Source organism: Oncorhynchus gorbuscha, linkage group LG25 (assembly GCF_021184085.1).
Source record: "Oncorhynchus gorbuscha isolate QuinsamMale2020 ecotype Even-year linkage group LG25, OgorEven_v1.0, whole genome shotgun sequence".
Lineage (NCBI taxonomy): Eukaryota > Metazoa > Chordata > Actinopteri > Salmoniformes > Salmonidae > Oncorhynchus > Oncorhynchus gorbuscha.
The window spans coordinates 50134255-50156754 of record NC_060197.1 but is presented as its reverse complement, the minus strand read 5'-3'; the positions used below and the strand labels follow the sequence as shown (position 1 = coordinate 50156754).

The window sequence follows — 22500 nt, the reverse complement described above, 5'->3', positions numbered from 1 at the left end:
AGAGTTGACAGCCGTGGTGATGTCGTCCAGGCGTGGTTTACAGGGTCAATCCATAGTTGCTACATCCATTTTGGGATATATAAATGAATGATACGTACCCATTGAAGAATATAACCATTAAATGCCTCATAAGCTTAGGTCAACCCATCAGAACCCAAATATAAGTGTGTTATACTGCAATGGTTGTGAAGAAAGTCATGTGAACAAACACTAGATAGCCTCAAAAACAAACTGTAACTTTGATATCAGGGATGGTCAGTCCTTGAATCCATAGCTCTGTGGATTAGAGAGTGGTCACATTTCTCCAGCCCCAACACTCAGCGTTTTACCAAAACGGGTAAACTTGGTTTTTGTTTCAACTGCTGCTTGTGATGTCACTGGGACTTTTGGACTGTTTTAGTTTTATTGCTAAGAATCTCTTAGTTTATATTAAACATCCACACTTATAACTGCTGTAATTCAGCTGAATTACTGTCTTTGAGGATTGCCAGCTGATGGGTTCACTTGATATTCCTGTTTGTGTTTACTGAGAGTCTCTTCTGTCTGTCTCTCTCTGTGTGTGTGTGTATGTGTACTCTTCATTAACTAATTGATAAAGGGGATACTGTTACACGCTGTGGGCCGATCCCTGCTCTGCTTGTCAAATCAAATCGCATTTTATTTTCACATGCGCCGAATACAACAGGTGTAGTAGACCTTACAGTGAAATGCTGAATACGTCATGTGTAGGTAGACCTCACAGTGAAATGCCGAATACAACAGGTGTAGTAGACCTTACAGTGAAATGCTGAATACAACAGGTGTAGTAGACCTCACAGTGAAATGCTGAATACAACAGGTGTAGTAGACCTTACAGTGAAATGCTGAATACAACAGGTGTAGTAGACCTTACAGTGAAATGCTGAATACAACAGGTGTAGTAGACCTTACAGTGAAATGCTGAATACAACAGGTGTAGTAGACCTTACAGTGAAATGCTGAATACAACAGGTGTAGTAGACCTTACAGTGAAATGCTGAATACAACAGGTGTAGTAGACCTTACAGTGAAATGCTGAATACAACAGGTGTAGTAGAGGGGGTACTGGTACAGAGTCAATGTGGAGGCTATATGCAGGGTATTACGGTACAGAGTCAATGTGGAGGCTATATGCAGGGTATTACGGTACAGAGTCAATGTGGAGGCTATATACAGGGTATTACGGTACAGAGTCAATGTGGAGGCTTTATACAGGGTATTACGGTACAGAGTCAATGTGGAGGCTATATACAGGGTATTACGGTACAGAGTCAATGTGGAGGCTATATACAGGGTGTTACAGTACAGAGTCAATGTGGAGGCTATATACAGGGGGTACCGGTACAGAGTCAATGTGGAGGCTATATACAGGGGGTACCGGTACAGAGTCAATGTGGAGGCTATATATAGGGGGTACCGGTACAGAGTCAATATGGAGGCTATATACAGGGGGTACCGGTATAAAGTCAATGTGGAGGCTATATACAGGGGTACCGGTACAGAGTCAATGTGGAGGCTATATACAGGAGCTACCGGTACAGAGTCAATGTGGAGGCTATATACAGGGGGTACCGGTACAGAGTCAATGTGGAGGCTATATACAGGGGGTACCGGTACAGAGTCAATGTGGAGGCTATATACAGGGGGCACCGGTACATTTCCATGTGAATCCGATAACTCTGATGTGTAGACTTTCCACTGTAGAGTTTGTCATCTTATCATGGATGAGAATGTCTCAGATGAACTGACATCATATTCATTAAGTACCACTGCATATGTTCCATTGGTCGGATTACCAGAATATAGTTCATTTCCCCCCACCTTCTGATGTTCCCAGAATCTCTATGTTAACCAAGGGGTTTTCAAATGTAAGTCGGGTAGAGAGAGGAAAAGGGGGAGAGAGGTATTTATGACTGTCGTAAGGCCATGACACTGCCATACATGACCAATATCCTAGGTGGTGTCAGAGGAAGCCCCAGAAATGGTCAAAGACTCCAGTCACCCAAGTCCTAGACTGTTCTCTCTGCTACCGCAGGACAAGCGGGACCATAGCGCCAAGTCAAGGTCCTAAAGGCTCCTTACCTACTTCTACCCCCAAGCCATAAGACTGCTGAACAGCTAATCAAATGCCCCCCCCACACTGCTGCTACTCGCTGTTTAGTATCTATGCGTAATCACTTTACCTCTCCCTATATGTACAAATTACTTCGACTAACCTGTACCGCACACATTAGTTTATTTAGAAAATACGTCTATTTCTTGAAGTCCTTGTTGGTTAAGGGCTTGTAAGTAAGCATTTTACGGTAAGGTCCACAGCTGTTGTATTCAGCATTTCACTGTAAGGTCTACTACACCTGTTGTATTCAGCATTTCACTGTGAGGTCTACTACACCTGTTGTATTCAGCATTTCACTGTGAGGTCTACTACACCTGTTGTATTCAGCATTTCACTGTAAGGTCTACTACACCTGTTGTATTCAGCATTTCACTGTGAGGTCTACTACACCTGTTGTATTCAGCATTTCACTGTGAGGTCTACTACACCTGTTGTATTCAGCATTTCACTGTAAGGTCTACTACACCTGTTGTATTCAGCATTTCACTGTAAGGTCTACTACACCTGTTGTATTCAGCATTTCACTGTGAGGTCTACTACACCTGTTGTATTCAGCATTTCACTGTAAGGTCCACTACACCTGTTGTATTCAGCATTTTACTGTAAGGTCTACTACACCTGTTGTATTCAGCATTTCACTGTGAGGTCTACTGCACCTGTTGTATTCAGCATTTCACTGTAAGGTCTACTACACCTGTTGTATTCAGCATTTCACTGTGAGGTCTACTACACCTGTTGTATTCAGCATTTCACTGTAAGGTCTACTACACCTGTTGTATTCAGCATTTCACTATAAGGTCTACTACACCTGTTGTATTCAGCATTTCACTGTGAGGTCTACTACACCTGTTGTATTCAGCATTTCACTGTGAGGTCTACTACACCTGTTGTATTCAGCATTTCACTGTAAGGTCCACTACACCTGTTGTATTCAGCATTTCACTGTAAGGTCTACTACACCTGTTGTATTCAGCATTTCACTGTAAGGTCTACTACACCTGTTGTATTCAGCATTTCACTGTAAGGTCTACTACACCTGTTGTATTCAGCATTTCACTGTAAGGTCTACTACACCTGTTGTATTCAGCATTTCACTGTAAGGTCTACTACACCTGTTGTATTCAGCATTTCACTGTGAGGTCTACTACACCTGTTGTATTCAGCATTTCACTGTGAGGTCTACTACACCTGTTGTATTCAGCATTTCACTGTGAGGTCTACTACACCTGTTGTATTCAGCATTTCACTGTGAGGTCTACTACACCTGTTGTATTCAGCATTTCACTGTGAGGTCTACTACACCTGTTGTATTCAGCATTTCACTGTGAGGTCTACTACACCTGTTGTATTCAGCATTTCACTGTGAGGTCTACTACACCTGTTGTATTCAGCATTTCACTGTGAGGTCTACTACACCTGTTGTATTCAGCATTTCACTGTGAGGTCTACTACACCTGTTGTATTCGGCGAATGTGACCATTTTTTGTATTTGATTATGGCTGGTCATACTGAATGATTATGGATGGTCATACTGAATGATTATGGCTGGTCGTACTGAATGATTATGGATGGTCATACTGAATGATTATGGCTGGTCATACTGAATGATTATGGATGGTCATACTGAATGATTATGGCTGGTCGTACTGAATGATTATGGCTGGTCGTACTGAATGATTATGGCTGGTCATACTGAATGATTATGGCTGGTCGTACTGAATGATTATGGCTGGTCGTACTGAATGATTATGGCTGGTCGTACTGAATGATTATGGCTGGTCATACTGAATGATTATGGCTGGTCATACTGAATGATTATGGCTGGTCATACTGAATGATTATGGCTGGTCATACTGAATGATTATGGCTGGTCATACTGAATGATTATGGCTGGTCATACTGAATGATTATGGCTGGTCATACTGAATGATTATGGCTGGTCATACTGAATGATTATGGCTGGTCGTACTGAATGATTATGGCTGGTCATACTGAATGATTATGGCTGGTCATACTGAATGATTATGGCTGGTCATACTGAATGATTATGGCTGGTCATACTGAATGATTATGGCTGGTCATACTGAATGATTATGGCTGGTCGTACTGAATGATTATGGCTGGTCATACTGAATGATTATGGCTGGTCATACTGAATGATTATGGCTGGTCATACTGAATGATTATGGCTGGTTGTACTGAATGATTATGGCTGGTCATTCTGTGTGTGTGTGTGTGTTTGAGGTTGGTTACATGACAGGATAGCCTGAACATGTAACAGCTGGTTTGTTAGGTGACAGCTGGTTTGTTAGGTGACAGCTGGTTTGTTAGGTGACAGCTGGTTTGTTAGTTGACAGGATGGCCTGAACATGTGACAGCTGGTTTGTTAGGTGACAGCTGGTTTGTAAGGTGACAGCTGGTTTGTTAGGTGATAGCTGGTTTGTTAGGTGACAGCTGGTTTGTTAGGTGACAGCTGGTTTGTTAGGTGACAGCTGGTTTGTTAGGTGACAGCTGGTTTGTTAGGTGACAGGATGGCCTGAACATGTCTGTCTGCCTTCATTTCAGATGTCTGTCTGTCTGCCTTCATTCCAGATGTCTGTCTGTCTGCCTTCATTCCAGATGTCTGTCTGTCTGCCTTCATTCCAGATGTCTGTCTGCCTTCATTCCAGATGTTCTCTGCCTTCATTTCAGATGTATGTCTGTCTGCCTTCATTCCAGATGTCTGTCTGTCTGCCTTCATTCCAGATGTCTGTCTGTCTGCCTTCATTCCAGATGTCTGTCTGTCTGCCTTCATTCCAGATGTCTGTCTGTCTGCCTTCATTTCAGATGTCTGTCTGTCTGCCTTCATTCCAGATGTCTGCCTTCATTCCAGATGTCTTTCTGCCTTCATTTCAGATGTCTGTCTGTCTGCCTTCATTCCAGATGTCTGTCTTCATTCCAGATGTCTGTCTGCCTTCATTCCAGATGTCTGTCTGCCTTCATTCCAGATGTCTTTCTGCCTTCATTCCAGATGTCTGTCTGCCTTCATTCCAGATGTCTTTCTGCCTTCATTCCAGATGTCTGTCTGCCTTCATTTCAGATGTCTTTCTGTCTGCCTTCCTTCCAGATGTCTGTCTGCCTTCATTTCAGATGTCTGTCTGTCTGCCTTCATTTCAAATGTCTTTCTGTCTGCCTTCCTTCCAGATGTCTGTCTGTCTGCCTTCATTCAAGATGTCTGTCAGCCTTCATTCCAGATGTCTGTCTGTCTGCCTTCATTCCAGATGTCTGTCTGCCTTCATTTCAGATGTATGTCTGTCTGCCTTCATTCCAGATGTCTGTCTGCCTTCATTTCAGATGTCTGTCTGTCTGCCTTCATTCCAGATGTCTGTCTACCTTAATTTCAGATGTATGTCTGTCTGCCTTCATTTCAGATTCGGTTACTAGTCCAACGCTCTAACCACTAGGCTACACTGCCGTGTGTATCAGGTGTGTGTATCTGGTGTGTGTGTATCAGGTGTATCAGGTGTGTCAGGTGTGTGTGTGTATCAGGTGTATCAGGTGTGTCAGGTGTGTGTGTGTGTGTGTGTGTCAGGTGTGTTTGTGTGTCAGGTATGTGTGTGTGTACCAGGTGTGTGTACCAGGTGTGTGTATCATGTGGGTGTGTATCAGGTGTGTGTATATTAGGTGTGTGTGTGTATCAGGTGTGTGTGTACCAGGTGTGTGTGTATTAGGTGTGGGTGTGTGTGGGTGTGTGTGTACCAGTTGTGTGTGTGTATTAGGTGTGGGTGTGTGTGTGTACCAGGTGTGTGTGTGTACCAGGTGTGTGTGTGTATCAGGTGTGTGTGTGTACCAGGTGTGTGTGTATACCAGGTGTGTGTGTGTATTAGCTGTGGGTGGGTGTGTGTGTGTGTATTAGGTGTGTGTGTGTGTGTGTGTGTACCAGGTGTGTGTGTACCAGGTGTGTGTGTGTGTGTGTGTGTGTGTGTGTGTGTGTGTGTGTGTGTGTGTCAGGTGTGTGTGTGTCAGGTGTGTTTGTGTGTCAGGTATGTGTGTGTGTATCAGGTGTGTGTGTGTACCAGGTGTGTGTACCAGGTGTGTGTATCATGTGGGTGTGTGTATCAGGTGTGTGTACCAGGTGTGTGTATATTAGGTGTGTGTGTGTGTGTATCAGGTGTGTGTGTATCAGGTGTGTGTGTATACCAGGTGTGTGTGTGTATTAGGTGTGGGTGTGTGTGTGTGTACCAGGTGTGTGTGTGTACCAGGTGTGTGTGTGTACCAGGTGTGTGTGTGTACCAGGTGTGTGTGTGTGTATTAGCTGTGGGTGGGTGTGTGTGTGTGTACCAGTTGTGTGTGTGTATTAGGTGTGGGTGTGTGTGTGTACCAGGTGTGTGTGTACCAGGTGTGTGTGTACCAGGTGTGTGTGCGTACAAGGTGTGTGTTCTTTGATCCAATCTGTTCCTCTTCTACTTATTGATATATTATTTGTATTGATTTCCTGTGTGTGTGTGTGTGTGTGTGTGTGTGTGTGTGTGTGTAGTATCGCAGTGTGGACCTCTGTGGTGTGTGAGTTGTGTGTAGTGCCGCTGGTTGGAGTGAGTCGTCTAGTCATCATGAACAATAAGGAGAGAGAAAGCACAAAAGAGTCAGGTGAGTCTGTCTGTCGCACGCGGATGATGTCACACTATCACAAAACATCTGTCTGTGTATTTATACATCTCTCCATCCGTCTCTCTCCATCCATCTCTCCATCCATCTCTCCATCCATCTCTCTCCATCCATCTCTCCATCCATCTCTCCATCCATCCGTCTCCATCTCTCTCCATCCGTCTCTCCATCCGTCTCTCCATCCATCTCTCCATCCATCTCTCTCCATCCGTCTCCATCTCCCTCCATCCGTCTCTCCATCCGTCTCTCCATCCATCTCTCTCCATCCATCTCCATCCGTCTCTCCATCCATCTCTCCATCCATCTCTCTCCATCCGTCTCCATCTCTCTCCATCCGTCTCTCCATCCGTCTCCATCCATCTCTCCATCTCTCCATCCATCTCTCTCCATCCATCTCTCCATCCATCTCTCCATCCATCTCTCCATCCATCTCTCCATCTCTCCATCTCTCCATCAGTCTTCATCTCTCTCCATCCGTCTCTCCATCCATCTCTCCATCTCTCCATCCATCTCTCCATCTCTCCATCCATCCATCTCTCCATCTCTCCATCCATCTCTCAATCCATCTCTCCATCCATCTCTCCATCCATCTCGCCATCCATCTCTCAATCCATCTCTCCATCTCTCCATCCATCTCTCCATCTCTCCATCCATCTCTCCATCTCTCCATCCATCTCTCCATCCATCTCTCCATCCATCTCTCCATCCATCTCTCCATCTGTCTCTCCATCCATCTCTCCATCCATCTCTCCATCTCTCCATCCATCTCTCCATCTGTCTCTCCATCTGTCTCTACATCCATCTCTCCATCCATCTCTCCATCCATCTCTCCATCCATCTCTCCATCTCTCCATCCATCTCTCCATCTCTCCATCCGTCTCTCCATCCATCTCTCCATCTCTCCATCCATCTCTCCATCCATCTCTCCATCTCTCCATCCATCTCTCCATCCATCTCTCCATCCATCTCTCCATCTCTCCATCCATCTCTCCATCTCTCCATCCATCTCTCCATCTCTCTACATCCATCTCTCCATCCATCTCTCCATCTCTCTCCATCCGTCTCTCCATCCATCTCTCCATCCGTCTCTCCATCCGTCTCTCCATCCATCTCTCCATCCATCTCTCCATCCATCTCTCCATCCATCCATCTCTCCATCCATCTCTCCATCCATCCATCTCTCCATCTGTCTCTCCATCTGTCTCTCCATCCATCTCTCCATCCATCTCCATCTCTCCATCCATCCATCCATCTCTCCATCCATCTCTCCATCCATCTCTCCATCTCTCCATCCATCTTTCCATTCATCCATCCATCTCCATCCATCTCTCCATCCATCTCTCCATCCATCCATCCGTCTCCATCCATCTCTCCATCCATCCATCTCTCCATCCATCTCTCCATCCATCCATCCGTCTCCATCCATCTCTCCATCCATCTCTCCATCCATCTCCATCCATCTCTCCATCCATCTCTCTGTCTCTCCATCCATCTCTTCATCCGTCTCCATCCATCTCTCCATCCATCTCCATCCATCTCTCCATCCATCTCTCCATCCATCTCTCTGTCTCTCCATCCATCTCTCCATCCATCTCTCCATCCGTCTCCATCTCTCTGTCTCTCCATCCATCTCCATCCATCTCTCTATCTCTCCATCCGTCTCCATCCATCTCTCCATCCGTCTCCATCCATCTCTCCATCCATCTCTCCATCCATCCATCTCTCCATCCATCTCCATCCATCTCTCCATCTATCTCTCTGTCTCTCCATCCATCTCTCCATCCATCTCTCCATCCGTCTCCATCTCTCCATCCATCCATCTCTCTCCATCCATCTCTCCATTTCTCCATCTCTCTGTCTCTCCATCTGTCTCTCCATCCGTCTCCATCTCTCTCCATCCATCTCCATCTCTCTCCATCCATCTCTCTCCATCCATCTCCATCTCTCTCCATCCATATCCATCTCTGTCTCTCCATCCATCACTCCATTTCTCCATCTCTCTGTCTCTCCATCTGTCTCTCCATCTGTCTCTCCATCCGTCTCCATCCATCTCTCCATCCATCTCTCCATCCGTCTCCATCTCTGTCTCTCCATCTGTCTCTCCATCTGTCTCCATCCATCTCTCTCCATCCGTCTCTCCATCCATCTCTCCATCCATCCATCTCTCCATCCATCTCTCCATCCATCCATCCATCTCCATCCATCTCTCCATCCATCCATCTCTCTCCATCCATCTCTCCATTTCTCCAACTCTCTGTCTCTCCATCTGTCTCTCCATCCGTCTCCATCCATCTCTCCATCCATCTCTCCATCCATCTCTCCATCCATCCATGTCTCTCCATCCATCTCTCCATCCATCTCTCCATCCATCCATGTCTCTCCATCCATCTCTCCATCCATGTCTCTCCATCCATCTCTCCATCCATCTCTCCATCCATCCATCTCTCTGTCTCTCCATCTGTCTCTCCATCCGTCTCCATCCATCTCTCCATCCATCCATCTCTCCATCCATCCATCTCTCCATCTCTCTCCATCCATCTCTCCATTTCTCCATCTCTCCATCCATCTCTCCATCCATCCATCTCTCCATCCATCTCTCCATTTCTCCATCTCTCTGTCTCTCCATCTGTCTCTCCATCCGTCTCCATCCATCTCTCCATCCATCTCTCCATCCATCTCTCCATCCATCTCTCCATTTCTCCATCTCTCTGTCTCTCCATCTGTCTCTCTGTCTCTCTCTCTCCATCCATCTCTCCATTTCTCCATCTCTCTGTCTCTCCATCTCTGTCTCCATTTTCTCACCTATTCTCTCACCCTACCAACTCCTTCACCTAACAACCCTTGTGTGTGTCTCTGTGTGTCCCTGTGTTTCTTTGTGTGTGTGTGTGTGTGTGTGTGTGTGTCTGTGTGTGTGTGTATCTCTGTGTGTGTGTGTGTCTCTCTCTGTGTGTGTGTGTGTGTGTGTCTCTCTGTGTGTATGTAGAGAACAGTCGAAGCCAGATGAAGGTGTTTCTGCCTAACAAGTTGTTGGAGCGTCTCCCTCAAACCACCTCCCTACCCAAGGAGAGACTACGATGGAACACCAACGAGGTAGAGTGAAGACTAGTTATAGACTGGACTGGTTATAGACTAGTTATAGACTAGACTGGTTATGGACTAGTTATAGACTGGTTATAGACTGTTATAGACTGGTTATGGACTAGACTGGTTATGTACTAGTTATAGACTGGTTATAGACTGGTTATAGACTAGACTGGTTATAGACTGGTTATAGACTAGACTGGTTATGGACTAGTTATAGACTGGTTATGGACTAGTTATATTCTGGTTATAGACTAGTTATATTCTGGTTATGGACTAGTTATATTCTGGTTATGGACTAGTTATAGACCATACTGGTTATAGACTAGTTATATTCTGGTTATGGACTAGTTATATTCTGGTTATGGACTAGTTATAGACCATGCTGGTTATAGACTAATTATATTCTGGTTATAGACTAGTTATATTCTGGTTATAGACTAGTTATATTCTGGTTATAGACTAGTTATATTCTGGTTATAGACCTGTTATATTCTGGTTATGGACTAGTTATATTCTGGTTATAGACTAGTTATAGACAAGTTATATTCTGGTTATAGACTAGTTATATTCTGGTTATAGACTAGTTATATTCTGGTTATAGACTAGACTGGTTATAGACTAGTTATATTCTGGTTATGGACTAGTTATATTCTGGTTATGGACTAGTTATATTCTGGTTATAGACTAGTTATATTCTGGTTATAGACTAGTTATATTCTGGTTATGGACTAGTTATATTCTGGTTATGGACTAGTTATATTCTGGTTATAGACTAGTTATATTCTGGTTATGGACTAGTTATATTCTGGTTATGGACTAGTTATATTCTGGTTATAGACTAGTTATATTCTGGTTATGGACTAGTTATATTCTGGTTATGGACTAGTTATATTCTGGTTATGGACTAGTTATATTCTGGTTATGGACTAGTTATAGACCATACTGGTTATAGACTAGTTATATTCTGGTTATGGACTAGTTATATTCTGGTTATAGACTAGTTATATTCTGGTTATGGACTAGTTATATTCTGTTTATGGACTAGTTATATTCTGGTTATGAACTAGTTATATTCTGGTTATGGACTAGTTATATTCTGGTTATGGACTAATTCTGTACTAGACTTGTTATAGACTGGTTGTAGACTGGTTGTAGATCAGTTATGAAGTAGACTGGTTGTAGACCAGTTATGAGCTAGACAGGTTACAGACTGCCCTGTAGACTCATTATAGACTAGGTATGGACTAGTTATAGTATGTTTGTGGACTACCTTTAGATTAATAACCAGTCTACAACCAATATATCAAATAAAGCCCTTCGTACATCAGCTGATATCTCAAAGTGCTGTACAGAAACCCAGCCTAAAACCCCACACAGCAAGAAATGCAGGTGTAGAAGCACGGTGGTTATAGACTGGTTATAGACTAGACTGGTTATAGACAAGTTATAGAGTACTTATTGACTGGTTATAGACTGGTTATAGACTAGTTATAGAGTACTTATTGACTGGTTATACCCTGGTTATAGACTGGTTATAGACTAGACTGGTTATAGACTAGTTAGAGTACTTATTGACTGGTTATACCCTGCTTATAGACTGGTTATAGACTAGTTATAGAGTACTTATTGACTGGTTATAGACTAGTTATAGACTTGTTATAGATTGTTATAGATGTAAATACTTGTTATATACTGTTATAGACTTGTTATATACTGTTATAGACTTGTTATCGACTATTATATACTGTTATAGACTGTTATAGACTGTTATAGACAGTTATAGACTTGTTATCGACTATTATATACTGTTATAGACTGTTATAGACAGTTATAGACAGTTATAGACAGTTATAGACAGTTATAGACTGTTATAGACTTGTTATAGACTGGAATACTTGTTTTAGACTTGTTATAGACTTATAGACTGTTCTAGACTGTTCTAGACTGTTATAGACTTGTTATAGACTTGTTATAGACTTGTTATAGACTGTTATAGACTGTTATAGACTTGTTATAGACTTAAATACTTGTTATAGACTGTTATAGACTGTTATAGACTTTTTATAGACTGTTATAGACTTATATACTTGTTATAGACTGTTATAGACTTGCTATAGACTTGTTGTAGACTGTTATAGACTTGTTATAGACTTGTTATAGACTTATATACTTGTTATAGACTTATATACTTGTTATAGACTTGTTATAGACTTGTTATAGACTTGTTATAGACTTGTTATAGACTTGTTATAGACTGTTATATACTGTTATAGACTTGTTATAGACTTAAATACTTGTTATAGACTTAAATACTTGTTATAGACTTAAATACTTGTTATAGACTTATATACTTGTTATAGACTTGTTATAGACTTGTTATAGACTGTTATAGACTTGTTATAGACTGTTATAGACTTGTTATAGACTTGTTATAGACTTGTTATAGACTTGCCATAGACTTGCTATAGACTTGTTATAGACTTGTTATATACTTAAATACTTGTTATAGACTTGTTATAGACTTATTATAGACTTGTTATAGACTGTTATAGACTTAAATACTTGTTATAGACTGTTATAGACTGTTATATACTGGTTATAGACTGTTATAGACTTGTTATAGACTTATATACTTGTTATAGACTTGCCATAGACTTGCTATAGACTTGCTATAGACTGTTATAGACTTGCCATAGACTTGCTATAGACTTGTTATAGACTTGTTATATACTTAAATACTTGTTATAGACTTGTTATAGACTTGTTATAGACTTGTTATAGACTTGTTATAGACTGTTATATACTTAAATACTTGTTAGACTGTTATAGACTGTTATATACTGGTTATAGACTGTTATAGACTTGTTATAGACTTGTTATAGACTTGTTATAGACTTATATACTTGTTATAGACTGTTATAGACTTGTTATAGACTGTTATAGACTGTTATAGACTTATATACTTGTTATAGACTTGTTATAGACTGTTATAGACTTGTTATAGACTGTTATAGACTGTTATAGACTGTTTTAGACTTGTTATAGACTTGTTATAGACTGTTATAGACTTACATACTTGTTATAGACTGTTATAGACTGTTATATACTGTTATAGACTTGTTATCGACTGTTATATGCTGTTATAGACTGTTATAGACAGTTATAGACTGTTTTAGACTTGTTATAGACTTGTTATAGACTGTTATAGACTTACATACTTGTTATAGACTGTTATAGACTGTTATATACTGTTATAGACTTGTTATCGACTGTTATATGCTGTTATAGACTGTTATAGACAGTTATAGACTGTTATAGACTGTTATAGACTTACTATACTTATTATAGACTGGACTGGTTATATAGACTGGACTGATTTATAGACTAGTTATAGGCTGATTATATACTAGTTATATACTAGTTTTAGGCTGTTATAGTCTTGTTATAGACTGTTATAGACTTGTTATAGACTTGTTATAGACTTGTTATAGACTTGTTATAGACTGTTATAGACTGTTATAGACTTATATACTTGTTATAAACTGTTATAGACTGTTATAGACTTATATACTTGTTATAGACCGTTATAGACTTTTATAGACTTATATACTTGTTATAGACTGTTATAGACTTGTTATAGACTTGTTATAGACTGTTATAGACTGTTATAGACTGTTATAGACTTATATACTTGTTATAGACTTGTTATAGACTTGTTATAGACTTGTTATAGACTTGTTATAGACTTGTTATAGACTTGTTATAGACTTGTTATAGACTGTTATAGACTTAAATACTTGTTATAGACTGTTATAGACTGTTATAGACTGTTATAGACTGTTATAGACCTGTTATAGACCTGTTATAGACTTGTTATCAACTGTTATAGACTTGTTATCAACTGTTATAGACTTGTTATCGACTGTTATAGACTGTTATAGACTTACTATACTTATTATAGACTGGACTGGTTTTATAGACTGGACTGATTTATAGACTAGTTATAGGCTGATTATATACTAGTTATATACTAGTTTTAGGCTGTTATAGACTTGTTATAGACTGTTATAGACTTGTTATACACTGTTATAGACTGTTATAGACTGTTATATACTTAAATACTTATTATAGACTGGACTGGTTTTATAGACTGGACTGATTTATAGACTAGTTATATACTAGTTTTAGGCTGTTACAGGCTGATTTCCACACGTTATAGAAAGACTGGTTACAGACTAGTGACTAGTAGTAAGGTAGTGATAGAGTGGTTATGAATTGCCATAGACTTGCTATAGACTTGCTATAGACTGTTATAGACTTGCCATAGACTTGCTATAGACTTGTTATAGACTTGTTATATACTTAAATACTTGTTATAGACTTGTTATAGACTTGTTATAGACTTGTTATAGACTGTTATATACTTAAATACTTGTTAGACTGTTATAGACTGTTATATACTGGTTATAGACTGTTATAGACTTGTTATAGACTTGTTATAGACTTGTTATAGACTTATATACTTGTTATAGACTTGTTATAGACTGTTATAGACTTGTTATAGACTGTTATAGACTGTTATAGACTTGTTATAGACTTGTTATAGACTGTTATAGACTTACATACTTGTTATAGACTGTTATAGACTGTTATATACTGTTATAGACTTGTTATTGACTGTTATATGCTGTTATAGACTGTTATAGACAGTTATAGACTGTTTTAGACTTGTTATAGACTTGTTATAGACTGTTATAGACTTACATACTTGTTATAGACTGTTATAGACTGTTATATACTGTTATAGACTTGTTATCGACTGTTATATGCTGTTATAGACTGTTATAGACTGTTATAGACAGTTATAGACTGTTATAGACTGTTATAGACTTACTATACTTATTATAGACTGGACTGGTTATATAGACTGGACTGATTTATAGACTAGTTATAGGCTGATTATATACTAGTTATATACTAGTTTTAGGCTGTTATAGTCTTGTTATAGACTGTTATAGACTTGTTATAGACTTGTTATAGACTTGTTATAGACTTGTTATAGACTTGTTATAGACTGTTATAGACTTATATACTTGTTATAAACTGTTATAGACTGTTATAGACTTATATACTTGTTATAGACCGTTATAGACTTTTATAGACTTATATACTTGTTATAGACTGTTATAGACTTGTTATAGACTTGTTATAGACTGTTATAGACTGTTATAGACTGTTATAGACTTATATACTTGTTATAGACTGTTATAGACTTGTTATAGACTTGTTATAGACTTGTTATAGACTGTTATAGACTTGTTATAGACTTGTTATAGACTGTTATAGACTTAAATACTTGTTATAGACTGTTATAGACTGTTATAGACTGTTATAGACTTTTATAGACCTGTTATAGACCTGTTATAGACTTGTTATCAACTGTTATAGACTTGTTATCAACTGTTATAGACTTGTTATAGACTGTTATAGACTGTTATAGACTTACTATACTTATTATAGACTGGACTGGTTTTATAGACTGGACTGATTTATAGACTAGTTATAGGCTGATTATATACTAGTTATATACTAGTTTTAGGCTGTTATAGACTTGTTATAGACTGTTATAGACTTGTTATACACTGTTATAGACTGTTATAGACTGTTATATACTTAAATACTTATTATAGACTGGACTGGTTTTATAGACTGGACTGATTTATAGACTAGTTATATACTAGTTTTAGGCTGTTACAGGCTGATTTCCACACGTTATAGAAAGACTGGTTACAGACTAGTGACTAGTAGTAAGGTAGTGATAGAGTGGTTATGAATTAGTCACAGACTAGTGACTAGTAGTAAGGTAGTGATAGAGTGGTTATGAATGAGTTATAACAGATGTTGTTTCCTAGGAGATTGCATCCTACTTGATCACATTTGACAGACATGAAGAGTGGCTATCCTGCTCGCTCAAGACCAGGTAACTCACCAACACACACACAGAGAAACACACACACACACACCAACACACACACACTGAGAAACAATCACACACTCACCAACACACACACCGAGTAACACACACACACAGAGAAACACCAACACACACACCGAGAAACACACACACACACACACCAACACACACACTGAGAAACACACACAGAGAAACACACACACACACACCAACACACACTGAGAGACACACACAGAGAAACACCAACACACACACAGAGAAACACACACACACACCAACACACACACGAGAAACACACACACACACACTGAGAAACACACACTGAGAAACACACACAGAGAAACACCAACACACACACACCAAGAAACACACACACACACCAACACACACACGAGAAACACACACACACACACACACAGAGAAACACACACACACACCAACACACACACACTGAGAAACACACACTGAGAGACACACACAGAGAAACACCAACACACACACACCGAGAAACACACACACACACCGAGAAATACACACACCGAGAAATACACACACCGAGAAATACACACACCGAGAAATACACACACCGAGAAACACACACACACACCGAGAAACACACACACCGAGAAACACACACACACACCGAGAAACACACACACACACCGAGAAACACACACACCGAGAAACTCACCCACATCTCACCCACATCTCACATCTCACCCACATCTCACATCTCACCCACATCTCACCCACCATCTCACCCACCATCTCACCCACATCTCACCCACATCTCACATCTCACCCACATCTCACCCACCATCTCACATCTCACCCACATCTCACCCACCATCTCGCATCTCATCCACCATCTCACCCACATCTCACCCACATCTCACCCACATCTCACCCACCATCTCACCCACCATCTCACCCACCATCTCACATAACCTTCTCACCCACCATCTCACATCTCACCCACATCTCACCCACCATCTCGCATCTCATCCACCATCTCACCCACATCTCACATCTCATCCACCATCTCACCCACATCTCACATCTCATCCACCATCTCACCCACCATCTCACCCACATCTCACCCACCATCTCACCCACATCTCATCCACCATCTCACCCACCATCTCACCCACATCTCACCCACCATCTCACCCACCATCTCACCCACCATCTCACCCACCATCTCACCCACCATCTCACCCACCATCTCACCCACCATCTCACCCACCATCTCACCCACATCTCACCCACATCTCACCCACATCTCACCCACCATCTCACCCACATCTCACCCACCATCTCACCCACCATCTCACCCACCATCTCACATCTCACCCACATCTCACCCACCATCTCACCCACATCTCACCCACATCTCACCCACCATCTCACCCACATCTCACCCACCATCTCACCCACATCTCACCCACATCTCACCCACATCTCACCCACCATCTCACCCACCATCTCACATCTCACCCACATCTCACCCACCATCTCACCCACATCTCACCCACCATCTCACCCACCATCTCACCCACATCTCACCCACCATCTCACCCACATCTCACCCACCATCTCACCCACCATCTCACCCACATCTCACCCACCATCTCACCCACCATCTCACATCTCACCCACCATCTCACCCACCATCTCACCCACATCTCACCCACCATCTCGCATCTCATCCACCATCTCACCCACATCTCACACACATCTCACCCACCATCTCACATCTCATCCACCATCTCACCCACATCTCACATCTCATCCACCATCTCACCCACATCTCACATCTCACCTACATCTCACACACAACTCACATCTCACCCACATCTCACCCACAACTCACATCTCACCCACCATCTCACCCACATCTCACATCTCGCCCACATCTCACCCACAACTCACATCTCACCAACATCTCACCCACAACTCACATCTCACCCACCATCTCACCCACATCTCACTTCTCGCCCACATCTCACCCACATCTCACATCTCGCCCACATCTCACCCACAACTCACATCTCACCCACATCTCACCCACCATCTAAATACTTGAAAGTACTACTTAAGTACTTCACACAACTGTATATACACTGCTCAAAAAAACAAAGGGAGCACTTAAAAAACACAATGTAACTCCAAGTCAATCACACTTCTGTGAAATCTAACTGTCCACTTAGGAAGCAACACTGATTGACAATAAATGTCACATTCTGTTGTGCAAATGGAATAGACAACAGGTGGAAATTATAGGCAATTAGCAAGACACCCCCAATAAAGGAGTGGTTCTGCAGGTGGGGACCACAGACCACTTCTCAGTTCCTATGCTTCCTGGCTGATGTTTTGGTCACTTGAATGCTGGCGGTGCTTTCACTCTAGTGGTAGCATGAGACGGAGTCTACAACCCACACAAGTGGCTCAGGTAGTGCAGCTCATCCAGGATGGCACATCAATGCGAACTGTGGCAAGAAGGTTTGCTGTGTCTGTCAGCGTAGTGTCCAGAGCATGGAGGCGCTACCAGGAGACAGGCCAGTACATCAGGAGACGTGGAGGAGGCCGTAGGAGGGCAACAACCCAGCAGCAGGACCGCTACCTCCGCCTTTGTCCAAGGAGGAGCAGGAGGAGCACTGCCAGAGCCCTGCAAAATGACCTCCAGCAGGCCACAAATGTGCATGTGTCTGCTCAAACGGTCAGAAACAGACTCCATGAGGGTGGTATGATGGCCCGACGTCCACACACACACACACCGAGAAACACACACACACACCGAGAAACACACACACCGAGAAACTCACCCACATCTCACCCACATCTCACATCTCACCCACATCTCACCCACCATCTCACCCACATCTCACCCACCATCTCACCCACCATCTCACCCACATCTCACCCACATCTCACATCTCACCCACATCTCACCCACCATCTCACATCTCATCCACCATCTCACCCACATCTCACCCACATCTCACCCACATCTCACCCACCATCTCACCCACCATCTCACCCACCATCTCACATAACCTTCTCACCCACCATCTCACATCTCACCCACATCTCACCCACCATCTCGCATCTCATCCACCATCTCACCCACATCTCACCCACATCTCACATCTCATCCACCATCTCACCCACATCTCACCCACATCTCACATCTCATCCACCATCTCACCCACCATCTCACCCACATCTCACCCACCATCTCACCCACCATCTCACCCACCATCTCACCCACCATCTCACCCACCATCTCACCCACATCTCACCCACATCTCACCCACATCTCACCCACCATCTCACCCACCATCTCACCCACCATCTCACCCACCATCTCACCCACATCTCACCCACATCTCACCCACCATCTCACCCACCATCTCACCCACATCTCACCCACATCTCACCCACATCTCACCCACCATCTCACCCACATCTCACCCACCATCTCACCCACCATCTCACCCACCATCTCACATCTCACCCACATCTCACCCACCATCTCACCCACATCTCACCCACATCTCACCCACCATCTCACCCACCATCTCACCCACATCTCACCCACATCTCACCCACCATCTCACCCACCATCTCACCCACATCTCACCCACCATCTCACCCACCATCTCACATCTCACCCACATCTCACCCACCATCTCACCCACATCTCACCCACCATCTCACCCACCATCTCACCCACATCTCACCCACCATCTCACCCACATCTCACCCACCATCTCACCCACCATCTCACCCACATCTCACCCACCATCTCACCCACCATCTCACATCTCACCCACAATCTCACCCACATCTCACCCACCATCTCGCATCTCATCCACCATCTCACCCACATCTCACACACATCTCACCCACCATCTCACATCTCATCCACCATCTCACCCACATCTCACATCTCATCCACCATCTCACCCACATCTCACATCTCACCTACATCTCACCCACAACTCACATCTCACCCACATCTCACCCACAACTCACATCTCACCCACCATCTCACCCACATCTCACATCTCACCCACATCTCACCCACAACTCACATCTCACCAACATCTCACCCACAACTCACATCTCACCCACCATCTCACCCACATCTCACTTCTCGCCCACATCTCACCCACATCTCACATCTCGCCCACATCTCACCCACAACTCACATTTCACCCACATCTCACCCACAACTCACATCTCACCCACAACTCACATCTCACCCACATCTCACCCACAACTCACATCTCACCCACATCTCACCCACCATCTAAATACTTGAAAGTACTACTTAAGTACTTCACACAACTGTATATACACTGCTCAAAAAAACAAAGGGAGCACTTAAAAAACACAATGTAACTCCAAGTCAATCACACTTCTGTGAAATCTAACTGTCCACTTAGGAAGCAACACTGATTGACAATAAATGTCACATTCTGTTGTGCAAATGGAATAGACAACAGGTGGAAATTATAGGCAATTAGCAAGACACCCCCAATAAAGGAGTGGTTCTGCAGGTGGGGACCACAGACCACTTCTCAGTTCCTATGCTTCCTGGCTGATGTTTTGGTCACTTGAATGCTGGCGGTGCTTTCACTCTAGTGGTAGCATGAGACGGAGTCTACAACCCACACAAGTGGCTCAGGTAGTGCAGCTCATCCAGGATGGCACATCAATGCGAACTGTGGCAAGAAGGTTTGCTGTGTCTGTCAGCGTAGTGTCCAGAGCATGGAGGCGCTACCAGGAGACAGGCCAGTACATCAGGAGACGTGGAGGAGGCCGTAGGAGGGCAACAACCCAGCAGCAGGACCGCTACCTCCGCCTTTGTCCAAGGAGGAGCAGGAGGAGCACTGCCAGAGCCCTGCAAAATGACCTCCAGCAGGCCACAAATGTGCATGTGTCTGCTCAAACGGTCAGAAACAGACTCCATGAGGGTGGTATGATGGCCCGACGTCCACAGGTGGGGGTTGTGCTTTCAGCCCAACACTGTGCAGGACGTTTGGCATTTGCCAGAGAACACCAAGATTGGCAAATTCACCACTGGCGCCCTGTGCTCTTCACAGATGAAAGCAGGTTCACACTGAGCACATGTGACAGACGTGACAGTCTGGAGACGCCGTGGAGAACGTTCTGCTGCCTCCATGTGCTCGCCAGAGGTAGCCTGACTGCCATTAGGTACCGAGATGAGATCCTCTTGTGAGACCATATGCTGGTGTGGTTGGCCCTGGGTTCCTCCACCTCATGTGGCTGGAGTGTGTCAGCAGTTCCTGCAAGAGGAAGGGATTGATGCTATGGACTGGCCCGTCCGTTCCCCAGACCTTAATCCAATTGAGCACATCTGGGACATCATGTCTCGCTCCATCCACCAACGCCACGTTGCACCACAGACTGTCCAGGAGTTAGCGGATGCTTTAGTCCAGGTCTGGGAGGAGTTCCCTCAGGAGACCATCTGCCACCTCATCAGGAGCATGCCCAGGCGTTGTAGGGAGGTCATACAGGCACGTGGAGGCCACACACACTACTGAGCCTCATTTTGACTTGTTTTAAGGACATTACATCAAAGTTGGATCAGCCTGTAGTGTGGTTTTCGACTTTAATTTATATTAAATTTATATATTTATAATATTTGTGATTTTGTTGTCAGCACATTCAACTATGTAAAGAAAAAAGTATTTAATAAGAATATTTCATTCATTCAGATCTAGGATGTGTTATTTTAGTGTTCCCTTTATTTTTTTGAGCAGTGTAGTATCAGTTCTCTGTGTCGGACCAGTATGGTGTATGGAGCTTCTATAGGTAGTAGTAGTAGTATATAATGTATATGCACCAGTATGGTGTATGGAGCTTCTATAGGTAGTAGTAGTAGTATATAATGTATATGCACCAGTATGGTGTATGGAGCTTCTATAGGTAGTAGTAGTAGTATATAATGTATGTACACCAGTATGGTGTATGGAGCTTCTATAGGTAGTAGTAGTAGTATATAATGTATATACACCAGTATGGTGTATGGAGCATCTATAGGTAGTAGTAGTAGTATATAATGTATGGAGCTTCTATAGGTAGTAGTAGTAGTATATAATGTATGTACACCAGTATGGTGTATGGAGCTTCTATAGGTAGTAGTATATAATGTATGGAGCTTCTATAGGTAGTAGTAGTAGTATATAATGTATTTACACCAGTATGGTGTATGGAGCTTCTATAGGTAGTAGTAGTAGTGTATAATGTATGGAGCTTCTATAGGTAGTAGTAGTAGTATATAATGTATATACACCAGTATGGTGTATGGAGCTTCTATAGGTAGTAGTAGTAGGTAGTAGTAGTAGTAGGTAGTAGTAGTAGTATATACTGTATATACACCAGTATGGAGCTGCCGCCTGGAGTATTGTTTATTCATCCTATGTATTCCGATGAGTTTGGTCATGTTTTAGTTTCCTGTTCAGAGAAATGAGTCATTGAAGTTGTTGGATTTATGTTTCTTCCTACACCCTGATAATACCAGGTTCTGACCAGTAGATGGTGTTGTCCCTACTCTCCTCTCTCTCTCTCTCTCCTCTCTCGTTTCTCCTCTCTCTCTCTCTCTCTCTCTCTCTCTCTCTCTCTCTCTCTCTCT

General features: G+C 42.7%; 1 protein-coding gene across 1 annotated transcript in view; it reads left to right on the top strand.

Moving 5' to 3' along the window:
• Positions 1 to 22500, top strand: part of camta2 (calmodulin binding transcription activator 2) — a 180436-nt gene that overhangs the window by 619 nt on the left and 157317 nt on the right. The window contains 3 exon segments of the mRNA XM_046329061.1: positions 6651 to 6760; positions 9762 to 9868; positions 15775 to 15842. Of these exon segments, the coding sequence (XP_046185017.1) occupies positions 6724 to 6760; positions 9762 to 9868; positions 15775 to 15842 (212 nt within the window). The 5' untranslated portion in view covers positions 6651 to 6723.